The sequence below is a fragment of the Monomorium pharaonis genome, chromosome 4 (assembly GCF_013373865.1).
Source record: "Monomorium pharaonis isolate MP-MQ-018 chromosome 4, ASM1337386v2, whole genome shotgun sequence".
Lineage (NCBI taxonomy): Eukaryota > Metazoa > Arthropoda > Insecta > Hymenoptera > Formicidae > Monomorium > Monomorium pharaonis.
Genome location: NC_050470.1, coordinates 23,695,100 through 23,711,651, shown reverse-complemented (window position 1 = coordinate 23,711,651; position 16,552 = coordinate 23,695,100). Strand labels below are relative to the sequence as shown.

General features: G+C 41.7%; 1 protein-coding gene across 4 annotated transcripts in view; it reads left to right on the top strand.

Moving 5' to 3' along the window:
* The window catches only part of LOC105831151 (POU domain, class 6, transcription factor 1), a 112,990-nt gene that overhangs the window by 93,564 nt on the left and 2,874 nt on the right, over positions 1-16,552 (top strand). For 2 of the 4 annotated variants that reach the window (XM_012671096.3, XM_012671097.3), the window contains exons 3-11: positions 4,533-4,713; positions 4,814-4,972; positions 5,100-5,291; positions 7,110-7,271; positions 8,044-8,297; positions 9,132-9,348; positions 11,979-12,159; positions 12,874-12,930; positions 13,827-13,910. In XM_012671096.3, the coding sequence (XP_012526550.1) occupies positions 4,533-4,713; positions 4,814-4,972; positions 5,100-5,291; positions 7,110-7,271; positions 8,044-8,297; positions 9,132-9,348; positions 11,979-12,159; positions 12,874-12,930; positions 13,827-13,910 (1,487 nt within the window). The remainder of the gene's footprint in view (positions 1-4,532; positions 4,714-4,813; positions 4,973-5,099; positions 5,292-7,109; positions 7,272-8,043; positions 8,298-9,131; positions 9,349-11,978; positions 12,160-12,873; positions 12,931-13,826; positions 13,911-16,552) is intronic. The other 2 variants (XM_012671098.3, XM_028189457.2) reach the window with 1 other exon arrangement.

Sequence of the window (16,552 nt, the reverse complement as noted above, 5' to 3'; positions counted from 1 at the left end):
AAATACTAAAAGTATTTTTCGAAAACCTTCCGCGGTTGAACGTTTCCTCATATTTATAACCCTTTGTTTAAATTATGTAATAATTTATATAATACTCAGTGTCGTCCACAGATGGACGCAAGTTCATCTATTCGCTCATTGAGATCGTTGCAATTTTTGACATTTTGACTCGACTGCTGTCCATGCAGACGAAACAGTCGTAAACATATACGAAGCAAGAGGACGAACCCTTTTCCGCGTATCCTCGCACCCTTTCGCGCCGAGGCAGGCCGACTCGGGTGGAACATTAATATCGCGAAATGAAGCTCATTTGCATATAAATAAGGCGGTGGTGGGGCACAGCGACGGGGCGAGGGAAGCCAGGATGAACCACCCCGTTGCTCCGCTGCACCCCCCTTCTTTTACCCTCCCTTATACCCCCGAGCCTCGACTCCCAGGAACCCCACCCTGGACTAATTACACTTACAGACAAAGCGGCCTGAACCGAGGGGTCGAGCGGATTCTATCTCTTACTCTCTCCCTTCTCCTCCCCTCCCCCTCTCTCTCTTTCTCTCTCTCTCTCTCTCTCTTTCTCTCTGTCGTTTCCTCCCCTTTACTTCTATGACTATCTCCATGATTCTCTCTCTGCCAAACTATCTCTGTCTACCTTTCTCTAGTTGTCTCCGCTCTGTCCTTTCCGAATAGAGAGCAGACCCTCTGCCACTGTCTCGCTGGGTTTCTACTCCCGATAACACCCTTTCGCAATGACCACGTGATAATTGCGACTCCCCGCAGGATTCGTTAGAATCCTTAATCATGAAGGAAATTCATCGTTCTCTCATCTTTTCATGCTTTCCCGTAGCGTATCAAATGATTCCGTATAATTATTGACCTCAATTGATCGCGTGATAATATTATTAGCAACCAAATAAATACATAAATAAAATTTGCAAGATTTAAATCAAATTACACATCCAGCTTTGAACTGTTTGAATATATTTACAAGCGCGATGTTCTTCCATATATATCAACAGAATCATTCAATCAAACAGTTTAAAAGCTTGAAACAATTTACGAGCTTCACATCAAGTTAAACATAATCGCTGATTTTACATTTTTAAAAACTTACACCTTTACGTTCTTTTCTACTTTTAAGTCAGCAAAAACAGGTTGATAATTTACATCTTAGCCAACATATTAATGTTGACAAAATTCCTAATTCGGGTGAAAACTTAAAAAAAAAAGTCCAGATATTTTTTACTCGTACTCCTGCTTTCGACCACGAGTAAAGCTCGCATACGTAGCGTTTTTCTGCCAAAAAATCGCTCAATTTTCATAACGGTATCCCGCTCGACAAATCGATCGCCAGGGGCAGAAACAGCCGCGGCCGAAGATGGGATGAAACCGGCACGATGTGGCGCGGCGGTGGCGCCGCATTTCAGAAAGAAACATAAAAATGCGTATTACCGATTCCGGAATACGGCCATTAGTCTGAAGTCAGCGCGGCTATCGTTTATTAAGCGCAAACAGATATTAATGTATTTTTACACGCGCCCACCAGTTTTGTTCTGCCAGCCGCTGCCGTCGCCACCGCCACCGCCGACGCCGCCGACGCCGCCCGACGCCGCCGACGCCAAACTACAGCGCGGTCCGCGCGGGGTCGAAGCCAAATCCAATTACTTTTATTCGGGCGAAATGAGTGCAGCTAAGTCATTAATACTAATCAATGGACCGGACTCGGACCAGGCAGAGCTGGAGCGCACAGGCCCGGGCGTTCCGCAGGAATTACCCATAACTCAAACGGCTCGAAATGACTTTATTGCAAAAAACTTGCGCTTTGCTACCGGCCGCGCCGCTTCTCCTCGTATACGCATTGTTAGAGACCTCCCCTCCCCCGTGCCGATAAGTAATGTTTATTGTTGCATTTCCAACGACCAACCGAACGCTCTCCGCCCTCTTTTCTCTGCCCTGTGTATTTTTTTCGCGCCTCCCACTGGCTGTTCGCGTTCACCATCCGCCCTCCCCTCGTTTGCGGGAGGGAGAGAATCTCGTGCTCGATTTTTCATATTAGCGAGACGGCTTACGGATGCGGGATTTTTTCCCGATCATGTGACTCATTTTCTCTCGGAGAACTTGAGATGTCGATGTGGGCGAAACGGCGTGGGTGGTTCTTTTGTTCGATGAACCTGCATGGATTAATCTGGACTGCCGTATTATGTCACGAGGTGTGAAGCGTGGAATCACAGACGTTAGTTACAAATTATAATCTTGATGTTATATATACAACTACCAATATATTATACTCATTTCATTCCATAATAATTTATAATTGTAGCAATCAGGAGAATCATAGAAATGTACAAAAAATAAAAGGACCCCTTTGAAATTCTACTTGAGAGCTGTTCGTTTTTAATAAATTCATTTATATAATGCATTTCTTTTATTGAGACTATCAATAGTACAGACGTTCTTTTGCTTTCGTATGATGAAAATATATTTATTCCCACGCGCAAAAAAATTATTTGGCAAGTAATGGCAAAGTCGACGATCTCACACAAAGTGTTGTTTTATGTGTCGCGATGCTGCGATGTTGATTAATTTATACGAAATACCAGAAGCTCGTAAACATATGTTTCTGCGCCTGGTTGTATATCGCGTGCACTTTTACAAGCAAAATGGTCGAACCTGTGCATTCAACTAATCCCGCTCGCCTCGTCCATTTAATATAGGATGGCTATACTGGCGGTATAGCCGTTTACGAATTTGCGTGGAAAAAAAATTGAACTGCCGTACCCTCTGCGCCTCCTATTTTCGTTCGTTACCTATCGACCAGGCTTTATCTATTTTTTATGCAATGAAATGCCTCGGACCAGCGACGCGCGCGGGCCATTGTGCGACTTTGACGAAAATTTAAGCCGGGATTACAAGCCGCACCCAGAGGATACTCCTTTTCAAAAAAAATATCAGGCTGAATGTACTGAGATCCTTTGACGATATAATTAAGGCGATAGTTACGGATTGGTTAAGAGTTTTATTCGTTTTATACTCTTTTTTCCAATTTTTTCCCCTCGAGAAAATTATAAGGAAAATAATTACAGTTTTCGATAAATAACTCGAGTTTGCTGCTACCTTAAACCCCATAAATATATTTTACATTCATTCTATATGCATATAATTTTCGTCGACATCAATACGCGTATAATCGGAGCAGTCACACGTCTAAGGTAAGGTGATAACCACCGCAGAAGCTTTCCCAGGATTTATTCATGGGTCCAGTTATCCGGGCGGCAACTCTTTTTCCCGAATTACTCGAGTGTCGAAGCTCTAAAACGCTTAATCTGTATCCAACTATGGCGATACACGTTCCGGCATATTTCCATACCATTATGCAAAGAGGCCGCACCGGTAACATTACTCTCCACGGCACAGCCACCACCATCGTCGATATACACTCGTGGTGGTAAAGCATTACGGCATATATACTCCATCGATTTATTATAATTTAGATTGTCTTCTAAGAACCTCGACTACACGTGCACATGTACGTATATACGGGGCGCCTTAATGTGCAGGCGTTCGTTAATTATTCCGCTGGTATTCCGTAAATATGCATGAATTATATATCTGCAGGCACGAAAGCGGGAGCAACTGCGAGACGCGTGATTAATATATTTTTTTTCCCCCGCGCGGCACAATTCTCGCCTTCCCGCATAATCCTTTTCCGCGGCTGTTGTTTGTCGATGAAAATTTTCGGAAGTCACGATACGCCGTATGTCGCGCGGTTCTGCCAAATTGGTATTGATTAAATCGGACGGTCGGCTCGGCCGACCAAGTTAATTCCAAAAATGTGTTATTGAGCGTGAATAACTAAATCACTTTGCCCGCACACGCATTGGTGGATTATGTTTATGGGCAAGTATCGGCATCGCGATAATACAGGCGAACTCAATTTTCATTGCCACGCGTAAGTGATATTGAAATTAATATTCGGCAGTGATCACCGACCGTGACGTAAGACTCATTGGTTTACGTGCATTATATTACAATAATTATCGTCATTAATTTACTGTCATTGTTTTTTTCTCACCTCTAATAATTTCTCACCGGCCTGAAATGGAATATTTTAATGCGTATCATTTACTGTGAATGATTATTAATCTATTTTCGACGTTAAACGCACCACCGCAATAAAAAGCCTCGCACGTGTGTTAACGAACCACGCGCGTATAATTGAATGTTTCGGTCATTTTCAAAATGACTGTTAACGCTATTAAAACCTTTGCGTCACCGTTCGATTGATTTTAGCGAGAGAATGATGCACAACATTTTACATGGAAAACTCAGAAAGACATCTGATCTCTTAGTAATTCGCATTAGAATAATACACATTTAATGAACATTATTGTTATCGAGCAATATATAGAATAAATCAATTGAAACGAAATTCCTCGCGACTATTGTTCGGTCTCGTATAAATCGAAGGTGATTGAATTTCAATCTGGTATGTGATTATATACATATATTGTATATGTGGATATATACATCTGTTACAGGACAGCGACAGGAGTAGCGCTGGAAGTCCCGAACCGGCGACAGGTGGTGGTTCACTCCACGAACATCAAATGATGATAGATGACATGAAGAATTCACGGAAGAGACGGCGAAGTCCGTCACCTGAAAATCTCCATCAAGCGAAACGTGCGGCGGTCGCGCAAGCTCACCTAAACGGGACAAGTAAGTGCGAAATTATTTCTTTACGAACGCGAAAACTTTATCGATCCGTATGAACTCCCGTTAGAACATCGTTTTAATACTATTCGAACTTTGTGCGTAGTGGCCGGTATGGTGACACTTCAGAATCTTCAGAATTTAGCGAATTTGCAAAATCTTCCACAAGTCGCGTCATTGGCCGCCGGTCTTCAGGGAATGACAGCGGGATTAACTAATAATCAGCTGATCAATACTCCATTGAATTTAACTGTCAGCTCGTCAGGTATGAAGCACAAATTGAGTGAATTTAAATAAATATAAAAACTCGAACGACCAGATCGGAATGGAGGATCAAAAATCGGATGACAAGAGTAATGTAACGCGGTGAAATCGTTAATTTTCATTCCCAGGCGGAACGATACCAACAGCCTCGAGTACGACGGCAGCTTCCCACCTTTTGCCACCTAGCTCAGCCCCAATGGCAACGTTACCTCAGCTATTATCTCAACCGCAACCGGTCGCGATGCCTCAATTCATCCTAACGTCCGGTCAATTGGTTCAGGGCATTCAAGGGGCTCAGCTTCTTATCCCCACTTCGCAAGGTAAATTACTGCACTCGACAATTTCAACATTCAGTTATCTCTGAACCTCTTATCTCACATATTTTATTATCATGATATCGATCTGGATCGCTAGCAAACGATCTACGAGAGTAAGATAACCAAAATTTCAATCAATCAAAATTCCATCGACAGTTGCCACGCATAAAATCATCGCGCGTTCGCTGAACGGAACACATAACCCGACGCTGTGCCGGCGCATAATGTTGTGCAATCAAGATGTGCCGATATATAATATAATATCGACTATCTCTGACCAGAGCTTGGACTAAGGCCGGCCCGTCGTCCATACTTAGTGGTCCTAGACTGCCTCGCCGAGCACAGGGCAAACTCTGCAACTAATTTCAATGTATAATTAACGTCTCACTATACCCCTCTCCAACCTCACGAATCCCACCCCATCCTGCCTCCTTTCTCAGGTCCGTTCTGCTTCCCCTCGTGCTCCTAACCCTAGCACTCACTGGCTGGACATCGCAGCTCCGCGGATTCGGCCGCTATTATATCGATTGCGGTCCGCGCTAACTTCGTTTCTACCAAGTTAGGTTCCTATTCTAGCAATCGAGAGAGAAAGAGAGAGAAAGAGCGAGAGATAGAGACGCAGCACGGAGCAGGGCGGAGGCAGAGGACGAGAGGTAGAAGGAGAACTTTGGGATTCCGCCTAAGTGGATTGAAGTTCGTGGATATGGACCGGCCGCGGTAGGATGACGAGTTACGTGGCGGCAAATAATGTTTGCACTGCTTTTCGACTCAATCGATGGTAACTGACTAACGCTCGATTGGTCTCTGATAGACATCGAGTGTCGGCGAGGATGAGTCGAGGAGTGCTCGAGAGTGCGGTCAATAGGTTGTCGTTCATAGAAATTATTGTCCGCAGGAATGTCCGTGGCTTTATTTAAAGTGATATCGGCCGTCCGAGATTTTATCGTGTGAACGATTAAGACCCAAAAACCGGCGAAGATTAAAATACACGAGAGGTCATGTACGCCTGGATCCGTTGAAAATGGAAATAACATCGTCGTTCGAGCCGTTCTTTATCAGATATAAATAAATCTTCGATATTCCTAAAAATGTTGAGGAGAATTCTCCTTTGCTCCTAGTAGATAGTATCATAACGCGTAACAGAGGAGCAAATATTACATTGCTATCGCAGATTGTGCCCGGGCGTAAACGAAATATTTTCAAATCATTTACACCCTTGTCAAAGAGACTGTGAATCAACAATGTAAGTATTGACGGCGCGTTATCGTTCGGTAACGTTTGAACTGCACGTTAATCGGATTGTCGGTTGACCTTACCTCAGAACGTGAAACTTTTATGGCTGTTCGGAATACGGGATTTGCTTAGCTTAGCTGTAGGTGGCAACACGGGTACGTACTCATGATCAGTAATCATATTAAGCGCGTGTACAGGGTAATCAGATTAGCGGAGCTGGAGGTAATCCCGAAACTATTCTAAGTATGATTAGGCGTCCTTCTCGCAGCGTAGTCCAGTACCAGTACCTGTACCCACTATTAAGATGACGATAATAGTTTGCCAACTACGCTAGCCTGCGAGGTTACCTGCCCTATGGGTTGCCTAATAATCCCTCTATGAGACTCTGATAACTTTACTACCCATCCTGGATCAACGACGCGTGGACTATGTTCATAATGGAAATGAAGTATCTATTGATTCGATATACGATCGGCATATAACGTTTTAATGAAGGCATAATCAATTGCCTCTGTCACCCTTGATTCTGAAAACAAGTCCCTTGCCATTGAAACAAATTAATTTTGAAAAATGTTTCTCATTTCTCAGGAATCGCCACCCAAACCATCTTGACTATACCGGTCAGTCACGTAACGAACAATCAAATGGTGAATTTGGCGCTTAGTAACGGACAAGTAGTTTCTACAACACTGGCGAATCTTCAATCTTTAGCTCAACCGCAAAACATGCTTAATACGCCTACGAGCAATGGTGAGTTCAATACTAATTTGTTTATAAAGTTTCCCTGTGCTACGTGTCCGATGTGATCCGATATAATTATAAGATGTTTAATATATCTATCTTTACACGTTATGATATAAATATAAGTTTCTGTTTCTACGAAGCTATTTAATATACTTTGTTAAATATACTTGATTACATTGAATATATTTTAATCAATGTTATTAGCATGTTATATTATATATTCATTATCAATTATTTTTATCCTTGCAAAAGAAGAAAGTATTTATACTTGCGGTATAAATAACGTTTTTGCATTTACTAAATCTATATTGCAATATACAGTGTTGAATTCTTTAAGTACGGAATAGTTTAAAGTTTTATGTAACCTCAGCTGGCAGTAAAAACCATTGTAATTGAAGTTTTTTTTTGTGTAAATCTTGAAATACCAAATCATTTTACAATGTATAATTGGATCTAGAACCAAAATATTGGTATTCTTTTTCGATTTTGTGATAATATTTCCGAATTTTAATTATTTCATAGAAAAAAAAAAGTTAGAAAGAAAATTAGAAACGAAAAAATTAGAAAGAAAATACACTAAGCGTATTGTAATCAAAATGTTAAATTATTTCATTATTATATTAGGAATTTTTGACTGACGTCAATTTATATAATAATAATACATTTTACTCCCCAAAATTATATACACGTTTGGTTATAGCATGACTGTTGTACTTTACGTTGTGATTAACGTGGCATCGGATGTCGTACTATGCGCGTTTACTTGTCCTTTTATCAGTTCCCACGAGCCCCAGCCTGGCATCGGGATTAGGACTGAACCCTGCCGCTTTGCCGCATCTTCTGAGCAATAGCTCGGCGAGCCAACAACTTCTGAGCGCGATGCAACCTCAGCAACTGCTTCAGGCTGCCCAAGCGGCACAGGCGCAAGCGGCGCAGGCTGTACAGGCCGCCCAAGCTTCTCAGCAACCGCTTTTAACGACATCGCCTCAACAGCACAGCCACCGACACACCTCGCATATGAATCATTACACAGTACGTAAGACTCGTTCTTTCTAGCATCGTTCTTCGAAAATATAGACAGTATAAATTCACCAGTATAATAAGTGTTAATAAGCGAAATAAAAATATTTCAACATTTAGAAGTTTGCTATCCTTTTCACAAAACTTGTTCGTTTATAATAATTGGCATATAAAATAATTACGTAACTTTATGTAATTATACTACTATGTAATTATAGTTTCCTAGGTAATATAATAGAATTTTTCATGTCATGCTATCAACAAAATTGACAGACATATCATTGCTTGTTAAAATAGCAATGTTTTTCTTTTACAATAAGCTTCATATTTTCGCGCATATAGCTGTATTGTTCCGAAAACCGCATGCATTTCACGTTTCATCTCACTAGTGGCCGGTACGATACGTGTTATTCACTTTCTCAATAATTTCAACTATAACCGTTAGTATAGTTAACCTTCCATCAACGAATAACACTGCCATATGAATCAAAGAGAATAAATACCTTCGCTGGCTCTTCTTTTCCATTTTTTTTTTTTTTTTTTTTTTCTAACGATGTAAACGGATTTCTATCGGATCGCGGTGCATAGTCGAACGCGCGGTTTCCATTTCCGGCGCAGAGTAGACTGCGGCAAGATCAGCGAAACAACCAGAATAATTCCCAATACCGAGTGATCTCGTTAAGAAAGTATTCCGTATCGGCGACATTCCTACCATTAATTAGAAACTCTAAAGTGTCTCGATTCGAGGCTTCGTCTCATTGTTGAGTGCATAATTCACGTGAAAGAGGAGTGCTCTCGTTCACGGTGAGCTACTAATCCGTCCCTATTACCGTATTGTGTTTACAGCCGACGGAAAAACATCACAGGGAGAGACCGGAGCAGTCGTCGCCATTGAATGAATCCGTGGTGTCCGCCGCATCCGCTTTGAATAGATTGGCCGCTAGCAACGGCGAGATTACTATCACGACGTCACATGTACCTGGCGGTGCTGGGGTAAAGGCTTCTCCGAGCAGTATGCATAGTCCGAAGGAAGAAGAGGATGATCTCTTGAATGATTCACCGAGTAAGACACAGTTTATTCTCTTTTTCTTGCGGTGATATTAACCCACGGGTCGAAAGTCGGAATGATCTGTGTCAATTGGTTTGCGGTACTTGGCAGAGCGTTTAAAACGATGTCCACATCGAGCGCGCCGGGTAAATGATAATCGAGCTACGCCTTCGGGGTAGCCGTGTTACTCCTTGACAGCTTTTAATTACAATTTTCGCCGGGGACACACCATCTTCCTATAACGCAATCACTTGCTTATACGAAGCACACTCGCTAATGTCGACAAGCGATTGCATGCATAATGATCACTTTTAAAGAAGCAATTACCACATGCAAACGCGCTCCTTATCTTTATCTTGCCAGGTTGTCACATTCTGACGATATTTTTGACAAGGTGTTAATCGCGACTGGCCGCGTGCAAAATCACAAGCATACGCCTGTGATATATAATTGAAGTACATATTCAGTTCTTTCTAACGATCGCTTAAACGGCTTAAGCGTTTCTCTATGGCAGTACTCACGAAACATTACTGTCCTCGCGAAAAGAACGATTTAATGTTTATAATATTTCGAACGTCGCGCATTGATCGTAGACCGCTTGACAACTGTAATAGGATATCAAATACTAGACTCATTACGCAGCATTAGTTCGTTCTTTGCTGCCTTCTAGGAAACCATAAAGATTCCAGCAGCGCGCGTAACCTCGCGTTGGCTGACAATAATTTTAATAACTCACAATCATCGCGTAGACTAGCACTTCGTCATCCTGACGCGATGGAATAATCATTCGGCGCAAGAAGCCTAACGATTCTCAATTGCTAGTGTCAGATGCGCGTATTATCTCATAAATATTTGCCTTTGTTAACTCTTCTCCGATAGAATTTCAGAGATAGAATTTCTCGCGTAGAGATCAGAATAGAATATCGCAATTACAATAAAAATAGTTTTCTAATTTTTCTATTAGAGGAGAAAGTATTATGGCCCTCGTTTACATTTTGTACAGCAACTTTGTTAATAATAAAAATTTTATATTTTAATTGAAAATTTAACATTCCCATTCGCCAATATGTTGTTCAATCGATTCTAGACTGAAAAATTTTAAATATCTAATACTTAGAATGTTATTTATAAAATGTAACAACACTGCATAATTGACCAAAGAGAAACAGGAATAATAATGAATCTCTCCTCCACTAAAATAGGTTTAAAAAATTTATTTTGTTTAAAAAAACACAGTTTTGTTATATATTTAATGAAAAATTATATATTTAGTGAAAATAAAGACAAAATATTGCAGAATATATACATGTACATGATATCTTTTATGAATGTATGGATTCCAGTATTAAAAATTTATAATACATGTAATGTTAACTATAAATTGGTAATAAAATTGTAATCAACTTATCTAGAGAATAACTATTTCGATATAAAAACTTTGAAAATGGGACCGTGTTAAGCCTGTTGAGACGTCAACACTATTATGTGTTGGTATATTAGCGCATAATAACTGCGGGCTAAACAAATTTCTATATGTAACCGTTAGTAGTCTTTGCCTAATGGAAACCATAATACAAGGGGGCTATAATCTTCTCTTCTACCTTCTTATTATTTATTACAAATGAAAATAATTAGACGATACACTTCAAATGTCGAGTTCTGATATTTGTACACTTCGTTATTAAGCTTTAACGATTAGCTATCTCTCGCATCGTACTCATTTTATTGCTGTAATTTGTAATGTGTACAAGACTTAGAAGAGCTAGTCCAGTAATCGCACTCACGATAATGCCATAGTCATTTTATTTTAACTTTGCAATCTAAACAGCGCTCGCGATATTCTTATTCCTTTATTTATCGTGTCATTGCCGAGTCATATAACTTGCTCGCAGCTTTTTGTTTGAAACGTGCGAAGTACTCGGTGCCTTGATCAGAAATTAACGATCGTAGAAACACCGTCGCGGAAGAAGGACTTGCAGTTTATTGCGCGGCGCAGAAACCAGGCGAACTGGTCGGGATTGCGGAGTATGTGGGCATTTCTATTGCGTTCGTATACATTCGGGGTGACAGATTTACGAGAGAAATCGGTGGTAGCTCGAGCTGCTTTAACGAAGCCGCCTGATGTCATTAGGCAGCCTTCTCGCCGGAGCTCCGACGTTGCGTTCCGACGAATCGATTGAAACGTGCGCTCGAATGACCGACAGTGGACCATCACTGATCTACTTAAAATGCACTATTGTAATCACTATAAAACTGACCAAGCGCGACGCAGAGATCGCTTATCGAGCGTAAACCTTTCATTTATGAATATTTCATCTCGTTTATAACGGATTCAGTATCGTTTTCGCAAACTAGTTCGCGATGCGATTTATATAAATCAAAGATTCGTTTCTCTTATTGCATTCTGTAAGACAGGAAAGTCTCTCTTAAATAAATAAAAAAAATTCAAAATAGGATTGATAATATTAGTTCGAAGCTTTTAAACGTTTAGATCATTGCTAATTCATTTAGAATTAACTCAGCAGAGATACCAGATTTATCTTGCGACAAAAAATCCTAATACTTCCGACGATTTTTATAGTTTATTTACCTATCTGCAGATAGATAAATTCATGTGATAGGAATAGAATAAATTCTTATTATAGATCAGCCAACGATCAATGAGGCCACTAACAACGTAGTCGATGGGATCAATTTGGATGAGATCAAGGAGTTTGCCAAGGTCTTTAAACTACGTAGACTGTCTTTGGGTCTGACACAGACCCAAGTTGGTCAGGCTTTGAGCGTCACTGAGGGCCCCGCATACAGTCAAAGTGCCATATGCAGGTTAGTTATTGCTGCATCGTCCTCCTCGCGTTCGTCGAAACAGACGTCGCTAATGAGAATTCAATAATATGGTAGAAAGTAAAAACGACAGTGTGCCAGGTCACTGGAAATGGCGTAGAAAGGGTTGAGATTTGTTCGGAGTAGCAAAAACAGATAGTTATCCGTTATTCGATGGCCTTGTAACAGCATTAGGAATGAATGTCTGAACGTAAAGCTAAGAGAATCTCGAAGCAGTTTTACGTTTTTATTTCTTCTTTTTTGTACGGTAGCCTTCAGCAAAATTTCTTCTTTTTTTACGCGTTTCTTTCATTATTTATTAATTATTTATCGCAACGTTTTAAATTTGTTCAGAGGAGTTTAACAGTTCTCGCAAATGCATTCTCCAATTCTAACGTGCTATGATAAACTTATTTATACCGTAATCCACCACGATGGTTCCTGATTTATGCTGCAATTTAATCTAAATCGAGATGTTAAAATTACTCGTAAAATGGAAACAATTTTCGTAGACCGTAGGGAATCTCCAGATCGTTACGCTATTTATCGTCATCGTCGTCCTTCCGATCGAATGCGTCTTTGAAATGCGAATGGGAACCACCGTGGTAATGTCGGTAGCAAGCAAAGAGAAAATATCAAACATAAGAGAAAATGTTTATACCTCTTAGAAAATTCTTATCGTATCAACTAACATAAGCATTGGTGATTGTTCCCCAGTGCCCTGGCTACCCAGATGTACGCTGCCTCGCAGATTGCCTCTCAGCAGCAAGCTACGTACGTTCACCCCTCCATGCTACTTAATTTACCTAAAAATCTAAAACTCTAAAATCCTTTAAGAAATCGCAGTTATACCCAACAGTGGAAAATCGAGCACGAATTTTCCGACAACCTTGAAAAAGGAGCCTTAGATAAAAAAAAAGACGATTAGTCCAAAATCACGTTCAAATCAACGACATACATCCTGTAAAATAAAAATAGACGTCTTCCTCTCTTCCTCTTTTTTATTTGCGTTCGACTGATTCGCGATCAGTTCTCTCCCCGTTTGCAAACCGGCAGGCATATTTGGGTATAGCTGCACAAGCACTCTCACTAATTTCTAATTCCGTTCGGAAAAGAGATGCGAAAGGAGCACTTCTAAAATTAACTCTCTTCGAGCCAGGGCATTGGCAAACTTGGGCATGATGTCGCCAACGCGCTAAGAATAAAAAGATAGAACGAAACCGAGGACTCGCGATTTTTATTGTTCGTCGAGTTTAAGCTCCGGATCGTTCCAACGAGAAATGCGATCGAGATCGGAAAATTGATTTCGCTCGCCCGCACAAGAAGTGTTTGCGCAGCGCGTTGGCAACATCATACACGGCATCACCAAACCTTAAAGCATGCACGCATTGTCAATGTCCTGTTATTGAGTCAATGCATGCCTTCTAGTGCTCCTTTAGTGGGACAAAGACGTAAGGGCGAGAAAGCAAATGTGTTCAGAGAAAATTTGAACGATTTGAGTTTCTCCAAAAATATCTCAATACGTTATTCAAAATGTTAAGCTAGAAATTGGATTGGATCTTATCTTTTTACGTCCTTGTCGTCTTTTCTCGCATACATTCATTCCCTTTCAATCAATTTCCTGAGAAATGAGAGCAGGAAAATGGATCAAGCCTTGTTCTTGGCTTTAGATTCGAAAAACTGGACATTACGCCGAAAAGCGCGCAGAAAATTAAGCCCGTTCTCGAGAGGTGGATGAAGGAGGCGGAAGAGAGGTGAGTAATATCCTTATACTGGAATCTTAAAAATTATCGCGCGAGTATCGTGAGAAAATGTTTTTCTTCAAAAAAGACGTATCAACATGCGTTTATGCCGGAAGAGTATCATAAATGCAACGTTTCTTTCGACATGCCATAAACACTCTATAATTAATACAAATAAACAACTAGACTTCTCTCTCTTCTCCAATCGGAGAGAGAGAGAGAGAGAGAGAGAAACAGACTTTCTCAATTGCAAGTCAAGTTCTCTAACGTTGTATTTCTGATGCACGATTATTTCGCAATCGTCCGGTGCGGCCTCGACTTCGCGTCTGCGCGTCCGCGCGAGAGCGTGCGAACGCGTGCGTGCTAATTGGTAATTCGCTAATTGAATCCACCTGATTAATTGCGAATCCGCGTTTAATAAATATGTGGAATGTTAATTAGAATGGGAGAAACCGTTACCGCGCGATCGCGACCAGGCGGCTACCCGCTCGCGGCAGCAGCGCAATGCGGCCACGGTGGTTAGGCTCTGCTGTGACGCGAAAGATACTACCGATCCTCTTTAAGAATCCTCGCGCTATCTATCCACAAGGTGTAAATTTTACGAGACGATAAAATCTAATGAAACTTTACGCGCCGCGAGCTAATCAGGAATCCATGTATAGCCGTGCCACGATTAAAACGCACCGCGATACGGTTTTGACATCGCAGCGCTCTTCCACTTATGCAGCGATTTTTTAGAAAGTAAGATTGAATATTAAATTTATTACAGTCAAGTAGTATCTATATTACGAATATTAACTATGTTTCTGATTTCAATCTGTTTATCATTATTGTCGTCCTGTTAATCCAAAGAGACAAAACGTTATTCACTATTTACACACATAGTGTTCCATTTAATTTAAGTTTAATGCCGTGTAATTTTCTGTGTGCATAAAAAAATATACGCGCAATGTTAATTATCGAGTCATCAGCGCCAAATATAGGGAATGTGAATATGAGTGTAAGCACAGATCGTCGAAACGCGATTGCCAAGTTTCGTATCTATATTTTCAATTGCGAGGATAAGTCAAGCAGAAAAAGAAGTACCGCATTAAACAGCCGCGTTTATTCGCATAAAAGTGATCGCGTTCGCGAGCAGCAACGATTGAATCGGCACGCTTCGGCCTGTGAAAGAAAGACCGCGGAAGCGCGGCGTGGAATAATCGAATCATTCGATGACGGAAGCGGTGTACGGGTACGGGGTACGGGTGCGGCCGTTTCTCTTTTCACGAGAGCAAGCCAGCAACAATGACCCATCCTGCATTCGCGCGGCGTAGAGCTAAGCGTCGACCGTGCGCCGGCCGCGTCCGGGAAAAATGAAAGCGGCTAGTTTATGCGGTGCACGTGCACGATTTATCTGCCGAGTAATTAAACTGTGGACTAATTAAAATCAGGTTTCTGATGTACCTCTCCCCCGGCGTCGCGCCTCCTCCTACCTACAAGCCACCGCCGCCGTCACCTCGCTCTTACCCGCAGCGGCATCACGAAGCGCCGTTGACGCTCTCTCTCCCTCCCTCCCCCCCCTCTCTCTCCCTCTCTCTCTCTCTCTGTCATTCCTTCCGCTCACGCAGCCTCCGTTCCTTCCTCCACCTTCTCTTCTGTTTCCGTCTTTCTTCTTCCTTTCGTACTCATTTAGACCTCTCCGCGCGTCTCCCTTTTTCCGCCCCCACCCCCCCACACCTAACACAACAACGACGTGTAACACCCACGTACGAGCTTACACGCAGCTTTCACGTTCCCTTACGTATTAACTCACGTTTATTTCTCTCTCTTTCTTCACCTTCCTCCCTTTCTTGCGCCTGACGTTGTTTCTCCATTGCGCTCGCCGGTCACCAACGCATACCAACGCGCGACGCGGCATCCGGACCCCCGTCGAATCGTCGCGTCGCGTCGCATCGCGTCGCGCCGCGTCGGTTCTTCGCGTTCTCACCGACTTCTCCATTAGCATATTGTTTTCGCGAATTCGACGAAATATTACCGCGCGATGCTAATGGCCCGCCGTGTACTTTTTTCGACTCGACAGTTGGTCATTCGGAGTTAAATTAAAAACATAAATTTTGAGCCGGCACCGCGACCGTACCAATGACCGTACCACCATCGGGTGCTCCCCGACTCCGCTGCCACATCCCGTACCCGTTTCTCATCGCTCACCCGGGAGTCCCAACGGAAGTTCTCCTGTTTACTGTCGTGGCCGCGAGCTTTTTCCATGTGTCGCGCCCCGCGCCGCACCACCCGATAATACTGCCCGTCAAATGAAATTATGTCGACCGCTCGCGCCAAAAAAGTTTGCGTACTCTCGATTCGAGACTTTCGAGATCGGATCCTTTCTAACGTAAATTCCTTTCAAGTTATTTGAATATCGATCTTGCAAGACGACGCATAAAACTGTCGCATCAGGTAACGAGCATTGATTTCTTTAATAATAAATTTATAATTAATACAAATTATCTTGCATTAATTTAATTAGAAAATAACTGAAAAGAGCAACGAATGTTTTCGTTGTTCAATAATCAATGCAACTATTTAATTCAATGAAACTATTAAAATTTTATAGTAATCTACTCTTATATTAATCTCTTTTATTCCGTTCTTCGATAACAAACTTGAGCAAACAA